The 26,975-nt window shown below is 37.0% G+C and overlaps 1 protein-coding gene across 1 annotated transcript in view; it reads right to left on the bottom strand.

Annotated features, from left to right (window-relative positions):
- Positions 1–17,315: 17,315 nt before the first annotated feature.
- The window catches only part of SLO2 (slowpoke 2), a 525,845-nt gene continuing 516,185 nt past the window's right edge, over positions 17,316–26,975 (bottom strand). Inside the window, exon 25 of the mRNA XM_068227345.1 lies at positions 17,316–18,129. Within this exon, the coding sequence (XP_068083446.1) occupies positions 17,316–18,129 (814 nt within the window). The remainder of the gene's footprint in view (positions 18,130–26,975) is intronic.

Raw genomic sequence — 26,975 nt, 5'->3', positions numbered from 1 at the left:
GGAATATAATTATATATTTTCCATTGTGTGCCTTTGCTGGCAGGACCTAGTGTTTACAGTGCACTATGTCTTCTGGTATAGGCTAGAGCAATTTTGTTACTTTCATTGATCTGTCTCTGTCTTATCCTTGGCTTTGACTATATGAAAGTGACTGAGGTATGAGCGATGCTAGTAATGCCATTCCTTCTGCAGCCAGTCCCTGCTATGAATGGTGTGAAAATGTTGCTCGTAGGGTCGGTTGGTGCATGCATTTCAGTGGGCTTGGCAGACTGATATGTAATAGCAACTTCTGGCTCGGTGAGGAAAGCAACGGAAAACTACCTCACTCCTCATTTCCCTAGTACGCCTCTTCAGTGATGCCTAGGCCATCTATGACAGCTGATGGCAGAGCTGTTGAGGATCCAACCAGCCTTAGGGCTGAAGACTGAACATACATACATTTTCCATTGTATGCTTCCTAGGAACAGAAGGACGCTTCCCTGTCTGGTCGGATTCAGTCAGCACTCAGCTTATCTTCAAGAAATTTTAGAAATTTATTCTATCAACATTTTCAACAGAACAGAAGGGGTATATTATATTTTAAATAAAAACCTCATTTCAAGGGAGATGTTTTATGCTTTCTTTCAATGCTGAACTTAAATTTAAATTTCGAAACAAATTTCACACTAAATTTCAATTTGGGCTTGCCTTAGTCATGGACCCAAGAAGAAGAAGAAGAAGAAGAAGAAGAAGAAGAAGAAGAAGAAGAAGAAGGATGAGGCGAGTAGTCATGATGGTGTTTTGAGGCATAAAATAATAAGGTTGCCAACCCCTCTTTACATCATTGAAAAAAAAAAAAAAAAAAAAGCAAAAGTGTCAATCTCTTGAAGAGTGAGGAAGGGACGTGATCATGAAAGGTGGGAAAATGAAAGACTCTCAGAACTTAGCAATATACTGATGAGATTGGAAATGAACAAGAGTTAACCAATGGAAGTCAGATGAGAAAGAGAAAAGAAAGGATCTTGGCACAAGCAAGCAGAAACAATGCCATTCTCAGAGGCCCACACACAGGATTTATTTTTAAGGGATGGGGGAGGACCAAATCAGAAAGCTAATTTTATCTAGTCTGACATTTCATCTACATATATAAAATAAGAGTTTTGTCTGTACATTAGTCAGAATTTTAAAAGGATGGTATTTCTGTATCAGTCATGCCCACAGTAACAAGGAAATACTCTTTTTACTTTTCTGTCATTTCTATCTGTCTGTATGTATGTATGTTCACGGCTGAAGAGAATTTAATGAAAATTGGTATACAAAGTCGGGTAATAAGTTGCTACAATCTAGGCCATAAATAATTTTATTCACACTGACTGATATGGTAGTTTAGGGGAAGGCCTAAAGTTTAATTCTCAAATATTTATGTTATTAGTGGTCATATCTTAATGAAAATCGGTATACAAAGTTGGGGAATAAGTCGCTATAATCTAGGCCATAAATAATTTTATTCACACTGAGTGAAATGGTAGTTTAGGGGAAGGCCTAAAATTTAATTCCCAAATAATTATGTTATTAGTGGTCGTATAGATAAATACTACATAATTAAAGTTATACAGTATTATATTTCTGATCATTTATGTCTTATACATTATTACCATACCGGCTATGATCAGAGATATTCATGAATTTGGATTTTTGTTATTAAGTCCTTATCAGCACCAAGTCACGAGAATGGGTAGACAGGATTTAATGAAAATAGGTATGTAATGTCGAAGAATAAGAAAGAGTCTACGCTATAAGTTATTTTATAAGACGCCCTAAGATCACAGAGTCGAAAGAAAACTAAAAGTGAAGGCCTACAGTATAGAAAGCTCATAAAAATGTTCAACAATAACATTACATTGACCATTGTTTGTTGTGATGTGCTTTGTCTTCTGTTACCACTCATCTCCGATAGATAGGATTACTGCTGCGTACCGAGTATATTTGAAAAATTTGCCTTACATCTCAGTGACACAGTTAGGTCTTATGGTGACGATGGGATAGGAAAGGGCTATGAGTGTGAAGGAAGCGGCCTTGGCCTTAATTAGGGTATAGCCCCAACATTTGCTTGATGTGAAAATGGGAATCCACGGAATAACATCTTTAAGGCTTCTGACAGTGGGATTCGAATCCACTATCTCCTGGATGCAAGCTTACAGCTGCGCGCCCCTAACCACACGGCCAACTCGCCCAGTCGTACGAGTGTAACAGTCTGTCTAAATATTGGCGGAAAGTAGCTGGGGAGTTACGTAACTTTCTTCTTTAGCATGCCATTTTCTGTTTCATAACTTTTCCGATACTACTGGTACGTAACACACTGGTTTATCATAGCATTCGAGCTATTCAATCCCTACTCTGAGGCACTGATTGGAATAAGAAGTGTGCACATTTAACGGAATAATGGCAGAGAAGTGTTCACGGCTGTCTACGGCCTGATCATTCCAGCTCTGGAACTTTGGACTGTTAGATCGACACCGTAGTACTGTTTGTTGAAAGTGAGAAAACATGCAGTTTTTCATTTGATTGAGTATTTTATATGATAACATTGCTTTTAATCACTACATTCCTACTGACGTTTTTGTAATGACCTATATTGACTTCAGTTAGGAAAACCACAAAGTCAGTTTTTCTGAGAATCCCGTAGCGAAGCACGGGTACATCAACTAGTATTATAATATAAATGAGATTCACTTATGCATTACTTTTGGATTGCAATAGTACTTATATTGTGAATATTCAAAGGCAAAATTGTAATGTCATGTTTTTATTTACAATTAGCTGTACGTACCCGTCAGTACCTTCACAGGTGGAAATATATATTTACTAAAAATATACTCTTTAGCAGCATCATAAATGGTCACAATGCTGTAACCTTTGCCCTGAAGATCTTGTGTTTGTATGGGATGACAGCCTACCACCCCAGCGATGGTGAAGTGGGATGGTAGAAACAGTCCGCTTTGGAGAATACAGTCTAGCAAGAGTGGCTACAGTTAAAACCAGTTCTGGCCTTATTATTACCACAATGAAAGTGATTAATCCAACCATGTTCAATAATGTCAGGACATAATTCATTACCATTATTTACCTTGTTTGTTTACCTATATTTACAAAAGGCATAGCCTTTGGTGGGCCAGTAACATTAAGGAAAATTTAGTACGTTAAGTTTACGTAATTTATTTCATTTTCTTAGGTTGGCTTTATACATTGTGTAAATATTCTTTGGGAGGTATTAGGGAGTGTGTGAAAAATAAATATGGTTTCCAGTTTCCTCATTTTTTGTTTTTCATACAATTTCTACCAGAAAATGCCTTTTCTATATATGGAACATATTTACATATATATTTTTCATTTTACGTTTCCTTGCAACAGAAGGACGCTGTCTGGTGGGATTCAGTCAGCACTCTGCTTGTCTTCAAGAAATTTTAGAAATTTCATCCTTTTAAAAATTTTCAACAGAACAGAAGGGATAAATTTCATTTTAAATAAAAACCTAACTTCAAGGGAGATGTTTTATGCTTTCTTTCAATGTAGTATTTAAATTTTGAAACAAAATTCACACTAATTTTCATCTGAGCTTGCCTTAGTCTAAATATTAAGTTTCTTGCATGATAAAACAGACATATGAACTGATTTGCTGTCGTCATTCACCTTAAATGGATCTGAATCATGTGAACAATTCAAATTTCCACAAAAATATCACATAGATAAAATTTATTGTTTAATTGATCAAACTCATAGAGTAGAAAAGCAAATATGAAACAAATGTAAAGATACAAATGGAAGGTTACAAAATTAAGTCAAGTCATTTAGGAGGGTCGTGCAAAAATGTCATTTTTGGCATCAAGGTTCACATTAGCATGTTGGTTAATAGCTGGATGTGTCGATGAAGGTTCACACAAAAAAACAGTCTTGGTAAGGATAATGAGAAGAGAACTGCAAAAAAATATATGTATGGAACAGAGAACAATAGAAGCGACCCCTGCCAACAGTGTTTCACAAAGCAACATGTTAGAAGTGGATTTGTGGACACTGTAACATCACTCTGGAGGACTGGAAATGTAGCACATGGTCCAAAAATTTTGTTCTTGTTCGTATTTTAATAATGTAAGGTGATGAAGGCACCATAAGTACAGTGCAGCTTTTCATTCTAACTGTGTTACAGGTGTTTTTTAACACATTCACACCCATCATCTGAGCGGGCTATTTAAATGGCTGGCCCAGCTATTCCAGCTGTTTTGTGGCATAGCAAACAACAACAAATTATTTTCACAATAAGTTCTAAACAAAACAAGATTTGGAAACAAAATTTTGCACATACCTTAAAGAAGTCCTCTAGTATCACTGGAGGGTGTGATAGCTAATGTTACACCTTCAGGTACTGTGCTTTCTGTCACGTGTCCACGAGAATCTTCTTCACTGTCATCACTTTCACTTAGTTCAAAAATTAGTTCGTCACCTGAGTCCTCATTGAATAGGATGTCGGCAATTTTGTCAAAACTTATATTGTCCCTAAGCACCTTGGTTGCACTTCAGAACATGACTATACACACGCTTGTGCAATCACAAGCCAACTATGCAGCTAGCTTGGCCAGCACTAGCCTTCGTTCAGAAACGGAATTAAAAATGCATTGGAAGGGTAAATCTCCAAGGCCATGTGGTTTCTGGTGAGCAGAATCAGGTAGAAGCATTCATAAGGGTTTTACCCTCATCTCTGTCACACATATTTGTGACAAAAATAAACCACAGCTGTGTAGGAAGGGCTACAATTGAAGGTTGCGCTTATCCGGGCTAACTCGGATACGGTCCAGAGTATGGACACGGCCTATAGGCAATAACTCGGATATGGGTGTGAATGTGTTAAGCCGTGGCAGTCTGAGTATGTATTTCATACCATGAACTGGGGCCACTACTACAGTTTACTGAGACCTGACAAAATGAGTGCAATTGGATTAGACAAAAGAGTGACTGAATATGTGTGTGTGTGTGTGGGGGGGGGGGGAATAAGAGATAAGGCCTTTTGTGGATGATGTTATACTGTATAGAGTAATAGTTACAAGATTGTGAGTGACTGCAAAATGACTTCAGCAATGTTGTGAGATGGAAGGCAGGCAATAGTATGATGATAAATGGGGTGAAAACTCAGGTTGTGAGTTTCACAAATAGGAAAAGTCCTCTCTGTATTAATTACCGTGTTGATGGGGTGAAAGTTCCTTTTGGGGATCATTGTAAGTACCTAGATGTTAATATAAGGAAATATCTTTGGGGTAATCACATACATGGGATAGTTGAGAGTAGTTAGGGGTTTTAGTAAGGATGTAAAGGAGTGGGCATACCAGGCTCTGGTTCCAGTGTGTGAGACTCTACCAAGATTACCTGATTTGAAAACTGGAAAAAATCCAAAGGAAAGCAGCTCAATTTGTTCTGGGTGATTTTCCAAAAAAAAAAAAAAAAAAAAAAAAGAGTAATGTTATGAAAATGTTGCAATGTTTGGGCTGGGAAGACTTGGGAGAAAGGAGACAAGCCGCTTGACTAAGTGGTATGTAATAATACCAATATAAATGGTCTGTTATTGGACGTTATAAATTTTCCATCTAACTCATTCCTGGTTGCCAGCGTTTCACCCCAGTGTGCTAAGTTGGGCTCATCAGTTGGTAAATAGCACACCCACCAAGACGCATGGCTAGTGCATACCATGGAGGCTACTTGAAGCCACTGGCAGTGCCACTGCACTATGAGAGACTTTGTATGTTCCAAAGCTGTCAGTGGAGAGATGACATGGGGTGACATTAATAGATAAATAAGTTTGAGTGGTGTTTTTAAAAGTAAGAAAGGTCACAATATGAAAATAAAGTTGGAATTCAAGAGGAAAAATTGGGGAAAATATATATTCATTCATAGGAAGAAGAGTTATGGATTAAAATAATTGACAAAGGGAGATGTTTGATAAATTTCCAAATTCTTTGCAATTATTTAAGAAAAGCCTAGGTAAACAGCAGATAGGGAATCTGCCACCTGCATGACTGCCCTCAATGCAGATCGGTGGTGATTGATTGATTGACTGATTGACCTTCAGTGAGCATGTATACTTCAGCATCTATATATTCATGATGCTCATGATGATGTTTTCCAGGACAATAATTTCTGCATGCACTGGATTTGTACAGCATTTGCATGACATTATGCACATTCTGCATTATTTTTTTCATCTTGACTTGTCCACAGTTCTCAAGCTTTGAATCCAACAGAAAATCTGTGGGACTGTCAGAAAGAGCAGATGAAATGTATCGTGGCCGAACTCTGGAATGTCCTGATGTATCAAGTGGCTTCAACTCAATGTTGCCTTCTTCAACATCCTCATGAGGTCCCTGCCAAACAGGATTCATGAATTATCCAAGCCAGAGGTGATGTCATCTGTCCTTAAGAATATTCTAACCAGGTGAGTTGGCCGGCGCATCTATGAACTTGCATCCAGAAAATAGTGGGTTTGAACCCCACTGTCGGCAGCCCTGAAGATGGTTTTCTGTGAGTTCCCATTTTCATACTAGGCAAATGGTTGGGCTGTACCTTAATTAAGGCCATGACTGCTTCCTTCCCACTCCTAGGCCTTTCCTATCCTATCATCGCCATAAGACCTACAGTATCCGTGTCAGTGCGAAGTAATGTAAAAAAAAAAAAAAAAAAGTGCTAGTAAGGGTCAATATTTTGTCTGGAGGACTTAGAATTAATATTTTCTTTTCTTTTAATGATTATAAATGTGGTGAAACGTCAGTCTGTGAGTTTAACGAAGAAGAAGAAAGTCTTCTCGGTTTTAATTGATGCATTGATGGGGTGAAGTTCCCTGTAAGTACCTATAATTACATGATAATTGTTAATATTAAAATTGATCTTGTGTCCAATAAAGAACATGGATGTAATCAGAAGGCAAGAACCTTGTCTTGTCCTCTGCCTGTGATATTCCGAACACAACAGTATGGTCTCTGTAGCATAGCTGGAGAGAGATATATATATCCTTGAATAAGAGAGTCATTGTTAGGTGACATTTGAAAGTTGTCCTAAATATGTTTTAAGTGGTACAGTTACTCTGATGATATTGAAAATGGTAGTACACATGAATCACAATTTTCTTCACAATTGGATAGCCATGTCTCTGTCCAAGCCTTGAATTTTTAGTTATAGTTTTATTCAATTTTTTTCTCAAAAAAGAATGATGTGGAAAGGCTTTCTGGCTATTGTGCATCATCCTGAAGTGTTCACTGACAGATCAAGGCAAAATGTTGGTAAAAAGTACTTCTGTACATGCCACTCTGCCAGGCTGAGCGGCTCAGACGGTTGAAGCGCTTGGGCTTCTGAACCCAACTTGGCTGGTTCGATCCTGGCTCAGTTCGGTGGTATTTGATGGTGTTCAAATATGTCAGCTTCATCTCAGTAGATTTACTAGCACGTAAAAGAACTCCTGCAGGACTAAATTCCGGCACCTCGGCGTTTCCAAAAACCATAAAAGTAGTTAGTGGGATGTAAAGCAAATAACATTAATATTGTACATACCACAACATTACCACAGTCTGTGAGTTAATTGGATGTGTTGAATGATAATATGAAGTAAAAGATCAAAGAAGTATAGATGAGATTGCAGCTCACAAGTTGGCTTTCACAATTCTAATTTCCTTTGGTAAATGATTTGTTCCACAACAGAAAATAATTTATTGATTTTTAACTTAAATTCTTTGATTCTAATACATGTCATTTCTTGAGCCTTAATACAGTTGCGAGTTCCCTGTTCGTTTTCTAGCATATGACTTTTAGTGCTGGGAGTGTCCAAGGACATGATTGACTCACCAGTTCTACAGCTGCTTTTCCTGGTACACCACATGGGGGTGAGCTACATATACCACTGTGGGTATTTTCTATGGGTGTAGGTGTAATTGTATGGACTAGGAATAGGAAGGAACTGGCTGTGGCCATGAGAAAGGTACCAACCTGGTATTTGTTTGGAGTTGAAATGGGAAACTACAGAAAACCATTTCAAGGATGGCTGATGGGGGATTCTAACCCACTTGTCTCCTGAGTACAGAGCTAGCAACTGCAACTGGACTGTGTCACAATGCATTGAGCTAACTCGTTCAGTAGAGTAGTCTAGGGTCACTTTGCATTTGTTCATATTACTGCATATCACTCAGACACATTTTCTCTTATGAATTTGTTCCTGATCAGAAAATATAAGACCATTTTAGAAGTGGCAAGGATGTCCTCTAGATTACTGAACATTAAAAACTATTTATGCTTGGAAAGTGTCTCATAAAAATGGTATGAAATGATTAACTGATGATTGGTAAGGTAGTTAGTCTAGCTCCTTAGCTGAACAGTCATTATTGAGGCCTTAGTTTCAGAGGGCCCTGGGTTCAATTCCTGGCCAGGCCAGGGATTTTAACAGCATGTGGATAAATCCTTTGACTCAGGAACTGGGAGTTTGTGTTTGTCCCATCATGGGCGCCCGCAAGGGGGGGCAAGGGAGGGCACTTGCCCCCCCTGGAATTCTAAAGATGTTGATGTTCAATTGTTTAATATCATACCAGATTATTTCATAAACTGAAATTACTCACAGTCATCTAGCATATGTTATAACTGGAAGTTTCTGTAAACAATTTACTGTTGCTGACGTTATATTGGTTTTTATATTCAAGAACATTGTTAATGTGCCCCCCCCCCCCCCTGGAAAAGATCCTGCGGGCACCCATGTGTCCCATTACATTCCTCCTCATGTAGCCTACACAAAACATGACATACTACCAATCACCAAAGAAACACACATCAGTGTGAATAAATTCTTCCACATAGGGTAGGTGTAAGGAAGGGCATCCAGTCATAAAAGAGGGCTAAGTGTACATATGCTATACAAGTTTGCACCTGCAATCCCACAAGGGTGTAACCTTCCTTTGTGGGTCTCAGTATTCACTACACTGAACATATTCTCAGACACAGTTGGCACTAAAAGCCAAAGAAAGAAGAAAGAAAGAAAGAAAGAAAGTTGATTTATTGTACCCTCAAAAGGGTTATTTGAATAATAATAATAATAATAATAATAATAATAATAATAATAATAATAATAATAATAATAATAATAATAATAATAATAATAATAATAATAATAATAATAATAATAATAATAATAATAATAATAATATCAATAAGGATAGTTCAGCACAGAAAATGTGCTGGTCAAAGCAGTATCTAATCATGGAATCAGGGAAAAGGTGGTTTTAAATTCTACTGGCATCTTTAAAATTATTTCTTGGGGCTTTTATTTGCACCTCTAGGAAAGAGAAAAAATATGCCACACACTCATAAATACAGAGGGCTGATGACCACAATGTCTATTCTAAAAATAAAACAGAAATATGAAAACCTACAACCTGTTTTCCAGTCATTGACCAGGTCAGGGATGGAATGAATGAAGCCCCCATCTTGCGGCGAGGTTAGGAATTGTGCCGGCTGCCAAGGCCTATCGCACTCCTCTGGGCCAATGATTAATGACTGACAGATGAAATGAAATGATAATGAAGTATTGCTGGATTGAAAGATGACTGGGAAAATCGGAGTGCCCGGAGAAAAACCTGCCCCGCCTCCGCTTTGTCCAGCACAAATCTCACATGGAGTGACCGGGATTTGAACCATGGATCTCAGCAGTGAGAGGCCGACGCGTTGCTACCTGAGCCACGGAGGCTCCAAAATGGAAATGTAACAGATGAAATTATTTTGAAGATAGTTTGTTATAAGTGTGAATTTAGCAACAAATAAGAAAGAAAATAGAATTTGATTTACTTGAGTTGTTCTGATTCTTTATAAGGTACAGAAACTCTTCTGCCAGAAAGATGAATGTAAATGTAGGTTGACGGGCATAAAATGTACCAACTGTGAATATGAAATAGCCTTTCAACATAGTGCTCCCTGTCAGCTTTGATTACAACTGATAGTTCCTGAAACCATTTACTCCCAGTCTATTCCAGCATTTGGTAGTTGGTGGATGCTAATATTACTGCTTTATTCTTGCTTAAGTTGCAGCCATTAATTTCATGTCAAAAACAAAAGAACTGGCATCCAAAATTTATGAGCTGCAAATATTTGTCATATATGTATGCTAAATTCATAGATTATGCCCACTCTACCTCCTGCCAGTCAGAAAATATTGGGTTTCTTAAATAAGAAAAAAACAAAACTGAATAGAGCTCAAGATTTCAGGTTTTACTTTTGATAATCATATAAAAGATCCTTTCTATTCTAGATTACTTCCCAAGGGTTTCATTGCAATACTAGGCATACATCACTGATTTGTTTAGAAGGTAATATTAAACTGCTTCCAAAAATGAAATTAGTGTAACTTCTACTGCATAGTGTAAGCTCTTATGATTAGCAACCAGTTGTGGCATTCACTTTTTTAATCAAGTAGCAGAATATGCTAGACCTTTGAAGGTGCCAACCACCAGATTACACAAATAAAATCCACATTTACTTAAGAAAGGTACTGTTGTGCAAAACTTCACAAATATATATAGCTGGAATCAAAAATTTCTAATTGCTTATACATGTTGGTATTTATGAACTGAAAATGAATGAATAGGTACTTCCTGTTAACAGTCAAGTAATTTATTCACCAAATTTTATTAAGAAGTAATCCATTACATGGATATTTGAAGTTAGTACTGTAAATAGGAGGGAAAAATATGGCATAAATCCTCATGCCATTTCCAATACTGTGATAAGGTAGAACGTGAGTGAATGGAGGCAAGTCTTCCATAATTTAAAAAATACAACATTTTTCAATACAAGAGTTGTTTGATTAGCATGTTTACTTTCATTTCAAACAATGTTAATGTTACTTTTTTTTTTTTTTTTTAATACAACTTGCTTTACGCCGCACCGATACAAATAGGTCTCATGGCGATGGTGGGATAGGAAAGGCCTAGGAGTGGGAAGGAATCGGGCGTGGCCTTAATTAAGGTGCAGCCCCAGCATTTGCCTGGTCTGAAAATGGGAAACCATGGAAAACCATTTTTAGGAATGCCGACATTGGGGCTCGAGCCCACTATCTCCTAGATGCAAGCTCACAGCTGCACGCCCCTAACCGCATGGCCCACTTGCCCGGTACTTATATTTTTTAACATGACTTGAACAGCTAGATGTTTTAAGCAATGGTGAGATGTTGGAATTTTGTACTGCAGAAGTTCTTTAAGAGGGGCTGCCTGGTCGAGGTGGTAAAGGCGTGCTTGGTCCACCCAGAAGGACGTTGGTTTGATTCCCCACAAGGAAATAAAAAAATTGAAGAATTAAGATTTCCACTTCTGGAAGTGCACATGGCCTTGAGCTTCACTCAGCCTACACCAAAAATGAGTACCACGTTAAATCCTTAGCTTAGAGCTACCCACTCTACCCCACCAAGTGTTGAGGCTATGGATAGTGGAAGCCTTTACCTTCATGGCTTGTATGGAGATTACTTTTTTTTAGAACTTCTTTAAGGTGCCCAGAAGCCAGCAATAGAATGTTAACATATTTAAATACCCTCAAATGCCACCAACCTCAATCAGGATCAAACAAACAATTTTGGGAACAAAAGGGATGACTAAAGTTTATTGCCCACCTAGATGTGCTGCACTGAAATGTGTGAAAACTGATGGGAGGAAATTCCAATAGTTAGTACCATGCTGCACTGCACCAAAATAAATTGCCCAGCGAAATTTTCTTTTCCCTCTCTCTCAAATCCGTGCTCCTCATCTCTCAGCAGTCCTTCAGTTGTTACACACGTTTCATAAAGAGAATGTATGTTGTTAATAATTTTACTGTAAACAAATTTTCCAATTATGACTTCCAGTTCAGGAATCATTATTTCTGCACTCCTTGCATCAGGAGAATAAAAAATAAAAAATGAAGTGTGTGGGTTCATGCAATCAAAGAAAATAGAGAAATTTGTGGAGAATTCTATCATTTATCTTCCGATCTATTAAAAGATCACGGGATTTTTTTTTCAGTATTTTCAGCTGTCACCAGAAAGGTTCCATGAACTTCTGAGATAAGTCAAGTCACTATCAACAAGGATGAGAAGGTCCATCTATTCAATAGCGTTCTTTTAATATTTGATATTAACAGTAAAACCTCATTAAGACGTTTCTGCAGAGCACAACAAAAACAAACGTCTTAAGCGAGAAAAAAAACATGCTACTGAATATACCAATAAACTATTCGACAGGGATACGGAAACACTAGATACGATTTTTTATGAAGGCATTTTACATCATGTATCTGCGGGTACAGTGAAAACTATATCTACCATTTCCCAAGATGAGAGGAAAGTATTAAAAGGTGTGAAAAACACAAGAGAACAAATATGAAAACCTTTTCTGCTGGTGCTTATAAAATAACGAGTGCACTGAACGGTGTGAAAAACACCAAACAACAAATCTGAAAACATATGCACGGGGGCCAATAAAAATATCCTAGTATTATTGCAGATCACACTCTTTCTAAACCAAATGTTAGTAGTAACCTTTTATTTCAGAGCAGTGGGTTATAAAACATTATTTTCTGGTCACATTCTTAGACAATGAATTGGACGTTATACTCGGCCATGTGTGACTGCGACAGAATGTCTTTGGCCGCCATTTTGAAAAACTTCGACCAAGTCGAATCAATTGAGTAAAAACTCAAGTTCAGCATTCACAAACTCTGCGTGCTTAAAGATGTGGATGCCAGTCCACTTTCTGAAAATTTTTATTGCTTTCTTCTTCTTATCCATACCTAGGCTATCACAAGACAAATATGCACCACGCTTTTCAATTTCATATGATTATGTACCTAATGATGATGATGATGATTGTTGTTTAAAGGGGCCTAGCAGCTAATCCAGATATAGGCTACCGTATCACATGCAAAAACCCTCACTGCACCACTTAACACAAAATAAATTTCTAACTTCAGAATGGAATACTAATACAAGCACAAATAGGCTCACTTTTTTCCGTAATCACGCAAAAACTAAAAACTAAAAACTAAAAACTAAAAACTAAAAACTAAGAAGAAAAGAAATGAAAACAAATGACACAGGTAACACAGATTTTAGTTTCAATTATGTTTTGTATCAACCCCTGTTTCACTGATTTTATCGCAGTGAGTTGTTTTTTGCTCCACATGATGATGTAAATATTGTATATTGCGCTAATTTTGTTTCCGTATAGGCTCTCTTTCATTTGTTCCTTCATGATGTTTTTTTGGCATTTTTTAGCTTGTATTATGTAAATTATTTCACCCCCCCCCCCTTTTTTTTTTCACTGAAGATGGCTCAAACGAGCTGGAACATGTTTGAATTTGATTACTCCATCTAATGATATACGAGGTATTGAATTAGGATTCACTCAATTTTTTCACCTTTGTAAAGTGAAAACTGTCAATATGGAATGATTCTAATATCTTGTAAAGGTACCTATGTTTATATGTTCCTAATCCAGATATAGGCTTCCGTATCACATGACAAATATTCGCTACACTTCACTGTACCACTCAACACAAAATCAATTTCTAACTACTGAATGGAATGCGAAATACAAGCACAAATATACTCACTGTGTTATTCAGCAATCTTGCTGCTAACCAGCAAGCAAAATTGAACATTCCTCAGGCTAACAACTTGCTCCTCGAACGTGCAACTTATCCTGTGAAGTTCAGTTATTTAAGGCCTTTTTCCTTAATCACGCAACTCTGGTGACAGATCTTATCTAAGTTTGAAATCACGTTTCTTTCACAAGGGATGGCAAATAACATTTTCAGGGCTAAGAAAAATGTGATCGTACTAAGCGGTAATAGCAAAAATTCGTGATGCGATAAGTGAGGTATTTTTATATAGATTTATTATGATGAGAATCAGGACTTCAAATTTACGATGTGCTAAGCAGAAAAACGTGTTAATGAGGAATGTACTAACAAGGTTTTACTGTATTATTTATTCCTCTAAACCCACTGACTGGTCAGTCTAGTGTTGGGTTCGGGTGTCCACACACTAGTATATGAGACACCAGGGTGCATTCACTTTACACCAATGTCCCCATAAGTATTACAAAAATAGTAGTTTGCATGTTCTTTCAATAATTACAACTTGAGGACAAAGGTGTCCATCACATATAGGTCAACTTTTTAATACCAACACTAACCACATCAAAGGACATCACAACAAATATATATATCAGGAGAAATTTTTTAATGTGTTATTTTAACCTCCCCCGTTATAACTGTGCAGTGTTTACATTATAATGTACTGTTTTACATCAAGACCACACTTTCTTACAAGGGCAAGTGATCCCAATAAATTTTAGATGCATGTGCGAGCAACATCAGTTTGAATAGATTCACATGTAACCACAAACATACTGTATTATATCAATAAGTCAAGACATACCAATTATACTACACAGTATTATGTTATTGGTGATTGTAATTTGCATGTATATCTATTTTAATTATGAATTAAGGCTGAAGATGACCCAATACAATAGGGTCGAAACTAGTCACGATACGTCATAAATAATAATAGTAATATTAATAATAATAATATCAAAATAATGATATTGAATAGACGGACCTTCCCATCCTTGTTGATAGTGATCAATTATTAATACGGACTAAAATGAAATTCATTTCATATGTTTAGTCAACTCATTCATAGAATGAGATGAAAGAAAAGTTTGTCATGTAAGAATCTTAGCAAATTTTCTTTGAAAAAATAAGTTCAGAAAATATTTTACACATTATAGATTACGCATTGTAGGAAAAGAGCCAGGTAAAGATATCTGGAGAGTTACAAAGTGGCACAAAAGCCCAATTCCTTCCACAGCTGTTGCCGACCTGACTGTACTGAACCAAAACACAAAACATACTCGAGAAACTTCAGAGGCTCTCTTTGGAAATGCTCCACGGTGCTTCAGCACAGTTCCTCCAGGTGGGTGTTGATACATTGAGTTCCATAAGAGGCAAACAACAGAACATTCTCTAGTTTGATTCTGTTCTGCGTGGCATGCCAAGGTGGGCCATAAACTTAACGGACAGGATTACCAAGGTTGCACCATAGGAAACAAATTCAATATGTTTTCCTTATTCATTAAAACATTATAAACATGTACTATCTGATGTCTTATACAGAAGGATGAAGCAAGAATGGAAAGGAGGGGGCTGCAGGATAGAGTAACATAAAATGAACGAAAACTTCAATTATATGGTGGATTTTCATTAAACACTGTTAATAAGAAGTTGTTTAATGCAAATAAATAAAAAGAAAGAAATATTGTTTTATTTTAGCTATACATATGTACATAGTTCAGAAATACAGAACCATTATGAAGTATAATGTGATATTCTGTACTCCTTGTATATCCTGACTTCTTTTAGTCAAGCACCTATTCAGTCTATTAGTCAGTTATATTCCTCAGTTATTAAATCTGATTACTACATCATTACATCCATAAACAATGATTTCTCTTACCAAGAATGAATTTCAGTAAACTGAAGGGCTATATTGTCTCTTTCAGGGACTCTAGTCAAGGCTATTAAAAATAAACCATGGAAGTTTGATAATATCCAGAATAAGAAAATTTACTAGAAATGACACAATAACTCTACATTAGACAAACTCCTTAGTACCTACTATAACTAGTATTTCTTTAAAAAAAATAAATCATTGCAGTATTTTCACAACTGCATATTTGAATATTTTGATATAGTTTCCTTCCTCACTCTTTTTTTCTGATATATTAAAATCCTATAATTCCAATTAGGTAGTTCTTCCTCTACTAAGAAAATGTCTTCACAGAAATAGTGAAGGTTATATGTTTACAAATTATTATTTAATCTTGTGCCAATAAAGCATTTTAAAGAATAGTATATCAGTGATGTAAAGTTTATTACACCGCACGTAATGAACACCCAAATGTGTATATCAAGGAAAATAATGTATCTTCAGGTGACAATTTCTCAAAGCAAATAATTATGTAAATTTTGTCCCTTACAGGAGATTTTGCAACTATAATACTATAGTCATCCTTTATGAATAAAATTTCTTATGATACCATTATATCACTTTGTTGGTGTTTACCTAGATATTCAAGTCATTCCCATAAGTAGTGAATATATGAATTGAGAATACGAGTTAAGAAATTTCATTATGAGATGACTTATAATACTCAAACCAGATTTACATGCTATCAAAATTATCATTTTGATAATCTGATAAGAAGTTGATTTTTCAGCTTTCAGTTTGACACATTGGTGATTATTATGCATTAACAAACACAGTGTATTTTAGTAAGATTCAGTCATCTTAGAGCATTATAAAAATAAAGATAATAAACACAGAAATTATCTCCATTCATTTTATATACATATAGGTTTTTTTTAACAAATTAATGTATGAGAAAAGGGATTCCAGTTAAATGCACACACACATGCACACACACTTGATATTATTTCTTCTCACTTTCTTGAAGAAGAAAAGTGAGATAGAGTTAACAAGGCTGATAAGCAGGAGGAATGCTTGAATAACAAGGGAAAAATATTCCTAATCTCTACTTGTTCCCACTTCCAACTCATTGGTATAAACATGGTGTTGAAACCAGTTCACCTGGATAAAGAGGAATGTCTTTAAAATTCTGAACATCCTCCATTCAGTACCACTGCATCACAACTTTCAGTTTATTAATCACAGTCACATATTATAAAAAAGAAAGGAAAAAAAAAAAAAGCACTCTCTTCAGACCACATTACATAAGCGAGGTTATATAGACATTCATGACAAGTAAAATATAAATTAAAGATGGTAGACAACATGGCACAGTTAAGTCCTGACTTCTTTTTTAAATTTTCTGTTCTTAATGACATGACCCTATACAGGTCATTATATTCCTTTTTAAATAGCACATAATTAATTTTAGTATGGTTGTCTTATGGGTTTATATTTTTAATTACTGTTATAAGCAATGCCATAAAATTCGTGGAAACTTTATAAATAATGCCTCCTTTTACTAAATTACATGTTCCCCATATCCACACTAAGCTGAAAGATATATTAATGTGATGTGGAATTAACGTGACAACTTAGATCAATGGATACCAACCATCGTATGACAGTTACTGGTATTAAGGCCTATGTGCAGAATCGGTGCATCATGTGGTGCACTTAAAAGTCTGTGGAAGTGAGGAGTAACTGGTTACAGCCACTTGTTGCGAACCACGCTACTGAGTCTCCTCCCCCACATGAGATGATATCATACGAGTGTGCCCTGAAGATGCTGAGGGTCCGTTACACCTCCTTGAGCCATGTTTGAGTTCTGTCCACTACTGCCACCACAGTTATCGTTATTGTTGTTACAGTTCCCTAAATTTGACACGTCTAGAGCACTACTCGGGCACACTCCAGATTCTGGCATTCCTACACCGATTGTAGGTAATGCAATACCCAGACTGATGCTACCATTTCCGCCTCCACTCGGACTAAGTCCACCTGCACCAGGCGTGCTACAACCAAGTGTTAGGCCGGCTGCCACACCACTCAACAAGCCACTGCTGCTGTTGTTCTCACTGGGGGTACTTCCTTCTTCTGGTGGTGTAACTTCCAGTCCAATGCTTCCGTTTAGAGCAATTTTTATTGGATTGCTATGATTTGATGGATGTGAAACATTTGCGAATGATACCCCCAGATCTTCAAGACTGCTCTTTCTCCTCCCTGCTCCTACCCCTGTGAGTCCTTGTCGCAGAGAATTAGATCGCCTTAGCAGAATGTCATCCACTACACGCAGAGAGTTAGATCGAGCTCTATAGCAACCAGGACCTCCGCCTACTACTGTTGGACTATCAGGAAGAGAGAGAGAATTAGCTTTTGTGGTAACTAGAGGTGGTGGTCTGGGTGCTGTGTAACCCGATAATCCTAATCCCGATCCTCGTCTACTACCTGCTTGTGAGCTTGCAGCAGCCATTTGTTGAACAAGTTGTTGTGAGCAAAAACTGATGTTGGATTTCCGACGGCTGTTGTGACGTTCAAAGGTTTTCTGAGCTGAGAATGGACTTGGGCGCACCAGATAGCTGCAAAAGAAATGAAATAAGCAAGCATGTTTAATAAATTTGTACTTCAAAAACATTTTATGTACCTCTCAATCAAAGAACTAAATATATAAGAAGTTCCACACAGAACAAATTCCCCATTTTTATATTATTTTGTGCTATTATTTACTACACAAATATCCCTTGATATAGAATATTTCTCCATGAACATGTGATCTTTAATGATGATGGGCACAAAACTTTTGTACTGTATACAGTAAAATTACATATAAATTCAATTGTCCTCTTTTCCCATATCAACAGGAAGTAAGGCAGCATTTGAGAAGATTTTGATATTGAAAAATAAATTTAACAATCATAATACCATATTCATGAGTACAAATTAAAAAGAATGAGATTCATATTTCCTGTTTCAGCCCTCTTAATATTGCTGCACCACTGAATCCTAGTCAAATACTAATCAACCTAGGGCACAACCAAGCTATCATTGAAAATATAGAGTTTGGAGAAATTCTGATGAGCTGTTTTCCATTGGTGTCAACACAAATTAACAAACAAAGAGAGACAGACAGATAATCAGACAAAAATTGAACTGAACTTTTGACTTTTATATACCTAATCTGAGATGAAAGTGAAGTATGAGGCAAAAGAGTACTAATACTGATGCATATGATTGGTTATCCAAGTAATACATAAGAAAATCTTCACACACTGCAATGCTTCATGGCATTGAATTAACTCTTTGAGTGCCAAGGGGTGATTTTTCATTCCTCTGTGAACTCACTGAAAGTGCCAGGAATGATATTTCATCCCTGGTGCAGACTCTCTTAGAAACCATCGTAGTTCTTCCTTTTTCATTAGATGGTAGCACATATCAGTATATTTTTCTCAAGAAAGGTGTGTAGTCTCTGAGTTTAACACTAGAAGCAGCTAATATTAATTGTTTTCGTGTGATGAATATTTAAAAATGTGAAGTTCATGTCTGCACATCTTGCGCACATATCAACAGTGATGGCGGACTTATGCAATGACGCATTTGTGAACTGTGATCTAGCTGATTACATACATAGTTTAGGGAATGACGATTATGTTGAGTCAGAAAGTGAACTGCACTTCATAATAGTGTTGAAAACACTTCTAGTGAGGTTGTAGTCAGTGAGAGTGTTTCTGAAAGCGATTTTGTAAGTGGAACACCAGCAATTGCCGTGGTTAAAATTATACAATTCTTTTATTTATAATCACCTATTCAATACATACACTCATAGAATTATAATAAAATCATGAAGTGGGAGATGTTTCGTTCGACATAGCGAACATCATCAGCCATTAATGCAACAAAAACTAGGTCAGGGCCCTGACCTTCATACTTCATGATTATGTTATAATTCTATGAGTGTATTTTAATGTATTGAATAGGTGGTTATAAATAAAATAACTTTGTAATTTTAATATATCATCTTCAATACGGTTTTAATATGAGATTAATTACACGTAATTGCTGTGGTTGAAGATAATTCGGAAAGCGGCAAAGATTTCCACGATAATATCAGTATTAACAATATCACCATATTGCCATTATTCAGTTCGGTTCTCCTGGTAGTGATTTACGATACTAACCATCACACCCTTTCATCGAGTTACCTGGACCAAAACATGCCCCTCTTCATGATGCCGAACCTATAGCTTTTATTTTAATTTTTATTACCTATTATCACTCCAAATATTTTATCCAAAATGACAGTCAAGAGGGTGTACTACAAGAATTACCAACAGTTAATGTGACATGCTGATTTTTGGAACTATATATTCGCTTTAAAATGTGAATTTTCATTAATTGAATTTTAAAGTTTTAAATTGATGATTTATTTTATTTTTTTCCTAGTGGCTTTATGTCACATCGACACAGACAGGTATTATGGCAACGATGGGATAAGAAAGGGCTATGAGTGGGAAGGAAGTGGCCGTGGTCTTAATTAAGGTACAGCCCCAGCATTTGCCTGGTGTGAAAATGGGAAACCATGGAAAACCATCTTCAGGGCTGCTGACCATGGGATTCGAACCCATTATCTCCCGGATTCAAGCTCACACCTGCGCGGCTCTAACTGCATGGCCAACTCGCTTGGTTATTTTAATTTTAACTATAAATATTTTCTGACAAAGTGTCATTAATTCAAAGGGACATTCCTTTTACATAATAGAAAAGTTTCACTGAAAATGGGCATAAATTGAGAGAGCAATGATTTTTACTGGAGAGCTGCAAGTCAGACAAAAAGTGGGTAGCACTCTTGGCTAGTACCTAACAAATATGCGCGGCCCTGAGAGCGTTAAGGAGGCTTTGGATGTCTTCTTGGAGAATTGCCTGCCAGGCTGTTAGCATGCAAGACCACAGCTCACTGATGGATGACTTAGACGGACTAGTCATTGACCGACCATACCCCATTTGTACTCAATAAGCGACATGTTTGGTACAATATCTGAAGTGCTTTGAAGAAAGCTTGAACATTCCTGGCAATATGCGGTCCGGCAGTGTCTTGCTGGAATATAGCGTCAGGAGTGCCCTGAATGAAGTGTACGATTTTTGCCTCTACACTTCTGTAAATATACTAGTAGGCATTTAACGTCAAAAATAATAAACATATTAATGTTATCAAATACAAAAGATTCTCAGCAATAGGACAGCGTACACACGACTACAAACACAGCTTCTACGGCATCAACAATGATATAGACTTCGTCGAAATAATGAATAAAGGTCTTCTATTAGACCTAATGGAACAATGTTTCATTCTTTTGGACCAATACTACAACCCTAATTTTAATCTTAATAAGCTATCCGAAAAGCCTACTATTTTATTTGCTATACTTATTTCAGTTATTAACAATCTTAAAATCCCAAAAGATCAATCTATATATAAAACAGTATGCAACACGCTAGCTTACTACCCCTACCGGAATCCACGTCCTTCCCCCCCGATTTGTGTTCTCCTGTTACCGCGACCTCCCCTCCCCCTATCTGACACGCCCTGATTCCCCGCTGAAGCTCGCAGCTTGCTGCCTGACAATCTGCTCGGCAGTTCCTCTTTAACTCCTCGCCCGTGAACGTGGTGCTTAAGGTGATTTTCCATCTTCTATTTGTCTAGCACTTATCTTGGTCCCTGTTTTCGTCACGCTAACATGAAGTTCGAATTTTTCTTTTAGGTCCATTTGATTCAAGATCTTTCCAGATTCATGATTATCCATCTGAAAACAGTGTATTTTCACGAAATCTCGCCTGTCAACTTGCGGCCTCAAGTTTACCTCACAATATCAAATTAATACTGAAGTATAGGACTAAAGCTATTGACACACTACTAAGTCAAGCTGTTTCAGTGAATCCATGCAAGATATATACTATTAAATCTTTTAATTTAACAACTAAACAATCCAAGCAATATAGATGGTTCATTGATCACAATCCATGAGGAGCTGTTTTTTACACAAATTGGTCAATAAAATGGTCTTTTAACTATTTACACTGTATAACAATACTCTAGATCAAAATTAGCTGGTGTGTATTCCTGCCATTGGTACATTTTTTAACAGCTGTTAAGATATACCAGTAATTAAAAAGAAAATTTTATTTGAAACTCAGTGCTATAATTAATTTTATGCAAAGTTACAAACATTTAACAACACCAGGAGAGATACATGTACAGAACTGTATATAGAACACATTTTATGTCATTTTTAGAACCTTATAAGGAGGCATTTAGTCTCTGTTTTTCAACTATTCAAATGTCTTATGATATGATGCAATTGTAAATGACAAGTTTATTTTAGGAGTGTTTGTACATACCTATATTATAAATATTCTAATGTAACTAGTTAAATGTCCTTGTTACTTCATCTTTGGCTGATGATGGCAAATAAAATTGCTGAAACCGGTACCGAATGACAATAAAAATGTGATGTTTTAATTATTTCACATTTGTTATAGTTTTGAGCTGGTGGAAAATCCTACCGTTATCTTTGTTTGTAAATACTAGTAAGTGGTAAGATTACCAACAGTACGTAGCAGCCAAGATCATGAACGATACCTAATGGTGCTCCCACATAATCACACCTGGTGTTCAGCCACTATGAAGCTAGACTATGTATGCTAGGTGAACCGGTTACTGCAAAATTGCCTAATGCGTGTATGGCAATCAGAGTAGTCCAAGTTAAAGTAAGGACTAGTCCAAATACAAAGTGTATTGACAATCTATGTTCTACTGTGTGCCTTCATGAGCCCGTTGTAGCCTGAGATGTTAACAGTCCAGGGTTAAAGAACATATCACCAGTCCTCTTCAAAAACAGTCATATGGCTCAATGGTTGAATGGTTAGCGTGGTGCCTTTGGTCACAGAGGTCCCGGATTCGATTCCTGGCAGGGTCGGGAATTTTAACCACCATTGGTTAATTCCGCTGACACGGGGGCTGGGTGTATGTGTTGTCTTCATCATAATTTAATCTTCATCATGATGTGCAGGTCGCCTACAGGCATCAAATCAAAAGACCTGCATCTGGCGAGCTGAAGAATTTCTTGAACACTTCCAGCACTAAAAGCCATATGCTATTTCATTTCCAAAACAGACATCATCAAACAGTGAAAGCAGACAATACCACACCTGTTACAGTGCTCTACCATTGTGTTAACACTTGTGATGAAGCTGTACGATCCATCACTACCATGCACCAAATTGCCTGTCTTCCCTGGTGTCATCACAGTTTGTGATTCACTGCCAGATTTTCTATGCATCTATTTCTCTTTGGTCCACTATTTCTGCATTTGGATCACTGTTGTGGCATTATGTTCTCTATGAGCAGCAGTGTCGTAGTAAAAAATTCCACCTTCATGCAAGCCAATCATTCACCTCACATTCAGCCTCTTTCGTTTGTTTAGCCCTTCTAGCACGACAAGACTTTTGGAAAAATGTTTATAGCCTGTTGACCCTGATGCACTAATTACTCAACTCCTCAACAGTCCTCTATTCATATGCCTAATATGACAGTCCAGAGGATACTGTTGGGCCCAAGACTGCAAGATCACTCAGAAATTATTTTAATTACTTTCTTGAAATACTGTACCCTGCTTTGCATTTACTGCAAGTTTTACATGTGTTTCAACCTTCCTTGATGCTGTTGAAATTGTTAATAACATGAGTGTATTATGTAAATCTAGTTGATGTAGACTAAAGTGAAAGTCAAACATTGATGGTTACCTCAATATCAAAATTTTATTGGAGAAATATATAGAATTCAATGGACATCGATGGAGTATATTGGAAAATGTCCTTCAATGGTAGAAACAAAGTATAACTCATGAAATTTCTACGAAATGAAGTATAGCAATAGATGACATTAACCCGGGTATGGTGGCGTGGGGTATTTTGTGATCTGGCGCAAATTCATTTCGAGATTGCATTTATTTTTAAACTTATAGACCTTGGCTACCATATACCTCTCCCAACAATCCTTGCCTTTTGACTGAGGTCAGTGGCATTGTAGTGAAGGGTCTACATTGTTAGAAAGAGGGATTATTGTCAAGCGGTGTAATAAAGTGACTCGTCAGACCCAGGGCCACCAGTGCCATTCGTCGGAAGTACAACAGGAACAATGTCCAGTGTACCCAGTGAGTTACTGTGTAATCATGTTAGGAATTCATTCAGTCAATTCGTTATCACTGAAATTAGTAATTAACAGTATGAGGCAAGGGTGCCATCTCTTTTACAGTCTGTAGAAAAGGAAGAAATTTTAGTGAGTGAGAGTGAGGATGAATTAGAAGTAGTAGACTCTAACAGCGATACGGGGCAGAACGCTAATGAAGAAGTAGTAAGTATTAGTGGTGATGATTTACATTTCTCAATGGTTTTCGACCATATCAGGAAAGGATGGTGTTACAAAATGGACAAAAATTTCTCCTCCTAAAACTCAAGTACTGAAACCCACAACATTGCACTCATGTACTGGGAGTGATACTCTCAGCAAGAAGTGTATTATCACCTGAAGAAGCTTGAGGATTTTTTAACTGTACAAACCTGGAGACTAAAAGAGTCGGAGGAAATTTACTCACAAACAAATTATCACGATTTTATGGATTGTCATGAAGAGAATAATTATTTCCAGTAGCGTAATTATTTTGGAAGGACCCCTTCCCACCAACCGGGGATATACTGCACAAAAAGCATGACGTAGTTAGCAGAATCTGAAGTTGTCAGCTGAATTAAGATAAGATGTTTGATAAAGATTATTCCTGTGCATGACAAGTTTTTAGTTTTATAACATTCATATGCTGTGAAGCTAATCAATATTAGATATACATTAATTTTTGATATCATATAATGCTATTGAGTTTATAAAACTAATACATCAATATCTGATACATAAAAGTAAGTAATTTTGTTATTAGAGCAAGTTCAGTCATAGTGGACACAAAGTACCCCACGCCACCTCTCATGTTACATCAACGAGTGCCACCTGTCCAGGGTCAACAACATCCAAATTGTAGCAAGAAGTTCAAATGAGTTGAGGGTTAAATGATAACAGATCAGTGACTCTTGCCTTTTAATATCTACATTAATTCACTTATAAAAAGACTGAAATTTTCATCCTTACATAAAACTTGATGATTAAAACAACCACTGTCTAAAATTAGATCCAACTTAAGCAGTAGCATCTTGTGATCTTAGGTTTGTCCAAGGCTAATTAAAAAGGATTCAAATATTTTAGTCATGATCAAAATAATAATTTGAAGTGATGTCCATTACTATCCATTTGAATTAAAATGAAGTTCAGAGATTCTTCCATCTGTGAACTTCAAATAAATTCACCCTCTTCTACCTCATTATCATTATCAGTCACGACTACACCGCATCCCACCTCACTCCATCCTGCCCAGATCTGTCAGTTGCCCATGGGGGTCAACTGGTAAGACCTGAACCAGGGTTCTCCGGAGGCTACATGACATTATATCATCTTGTTACTGAAATCTTCAACATGTGTATTCATATTCCTCGAGGTGGTGCAGATCTTTTTAGGCACATCCTGGTTTGAAATGAGCTGCATGTACCTTTTTAACCACATACCAGTCACCCTGTCAATCTTAAATTTCTGGCAGTACTGGGGATTGAACCTGAAAGTTGCTGTTGGCTGTGGCCATTAAAGCGTGAAGTTTATATGATCTCACGCCATGGCTAGCTGGTTTGAGTCCAACCATACCTAATGCATCTAGAGTGGAATTTTTGTTTAATTCCATGGTTTAGTGTGACCTGCGGAGAATCTCTTTTAATGAATGTTTATTGTATGATGTAAAATATTATTGTAGAATATTTTATTTATTCCTTTTGTCTACTTAAGTAACTACTAGATTGTAAATCATTATGGTGAAGTGATAACTTGCCCAGTTCCGGAATTTCTGTTTTGATCTATCCATTGCTCATGTAACCACTACCCCATATTACCAAAGGCCAAATTATGCTGAAAGAGTGAATCGTAATTTTCTATCTGCTCTCATCGCTTATCACTCCGCTGACCACTCTAAGTGGGATTCATCACTAAATTGGTTGTCGTTTGCTTTTAACACTGCCATCCATGAAAGTCACAAGCAAACTCCTGCTTCCTTAATGTTGGTCTTTACTCCAAATTCTTCACTGTCAAATCTGTGGTCAGTTAATGATCTTCTGCCTGACGATGCCAGCCCAGAAAATATCCGAGCTAATTGGCACCGTGCGCGAAAAAACTTATAAGTTTATTACGCTGAAGTTCAGTGTAATTACAACCACGGGTGAAGGCCGCACAATCTGTCTGTGGGTGACCAGGCGTTTATTAAAACGCACCCCGTCAGTAGTGCTGCAGACCTTGTTATCAGTAAGTTGGCCCCCAGATTTCGAGGTCCCTGCACCATCTTAAAGTTCCTTACCTCGGTGTCATTATTGGTGAGTGATCCTGAAAGGAAAAGGATCAGCAGAGTTCACCTCTCTCAGGTGAAGGTACCTTAAGTTGCATAGGGAGGGGTCAATTCCATTGTTCATGACCATGAAGATTTAGTTGTAAGGTATTTGTAAAAAAATTTTAAGTTGTAAGGTATTTGTAAGATTTTTTTGTTCTAAGGTACTTGTAAGATATTTTGGTAAGGTATTTGTAAGATTTTAGATGCTGGCCATCAAGTATTAGTTATATCTATACCCTAATCATAAGTGATTTGAGTAATTGAGTCATAAAAATTGTAATTGTTGTGTATAAAAACATTAGGTATCCTCAAGCACTTATCTCCCTTAGTGTGATGGGTTTGTATGATAAGTTAGGTAGGTTTTAGTTTAGGGTCACTGATTGGAATTTATTCCGCTAACATTTTGGGCTCCGGGTAAACTCCTGTAGTTCTATTTTCTTTCACCCCACCTTAATCTTCTCTAAAATGTATGGATAGTGCTTGTCCCAGGGCTAGGTGCCCTAATGTCCCCGGTGTGGGAGGGGGTCTCTACATGAAATTCGTTGAGCCACCAGTTGGGTGACTCTATGCTTGTCAGCAATTAGTCAATGCACTGTCGAAGTTTCCTTTACTATGGGAGATAGTTCTCTTGTAAGTGGGGTAAGTGGCAAGTCCTATGCCCAGCCACCTCCCCCTCCCCCCCAAAGGAATTAATCTGTACTCATTTCTGGTGAAGGCTGAGATATCTCTGAGACCATATGCTTTTCTTCAAAAGTGGAGGTTTTGATACCAAATTTTTGGGCTTGATGATCCAGAATCAAACCCAAGTTCTTCCATAGGAATTGAGCACACCTTCTTATTACCTTGACTAAGCATCCCTCGAATTAAATACAAGGCCTCTACAAGAAAATTGAAAAACTCTC

Source organism: Anabrus simplex, chromosome 4, assembly GCF_040414725.1.
Source record: "Anabrus simplex isolate iqAnaSimp1 chromosome 4, ASM4041472v1, whole genome shotgun sequence".
In the NCBI taxonomy this organism is placed as follows: Eukaryota; Metazoa; Arthropoda; class Insecta; order Orthoptera; family Tettigoniidae; genus Anabrus; species Anabrus simplex.
The sequence above is the reverse complement of the archived record's forward strand: the minus strand, read 5'-3'. Positions and strand labels throughout refer to the sequence as shown.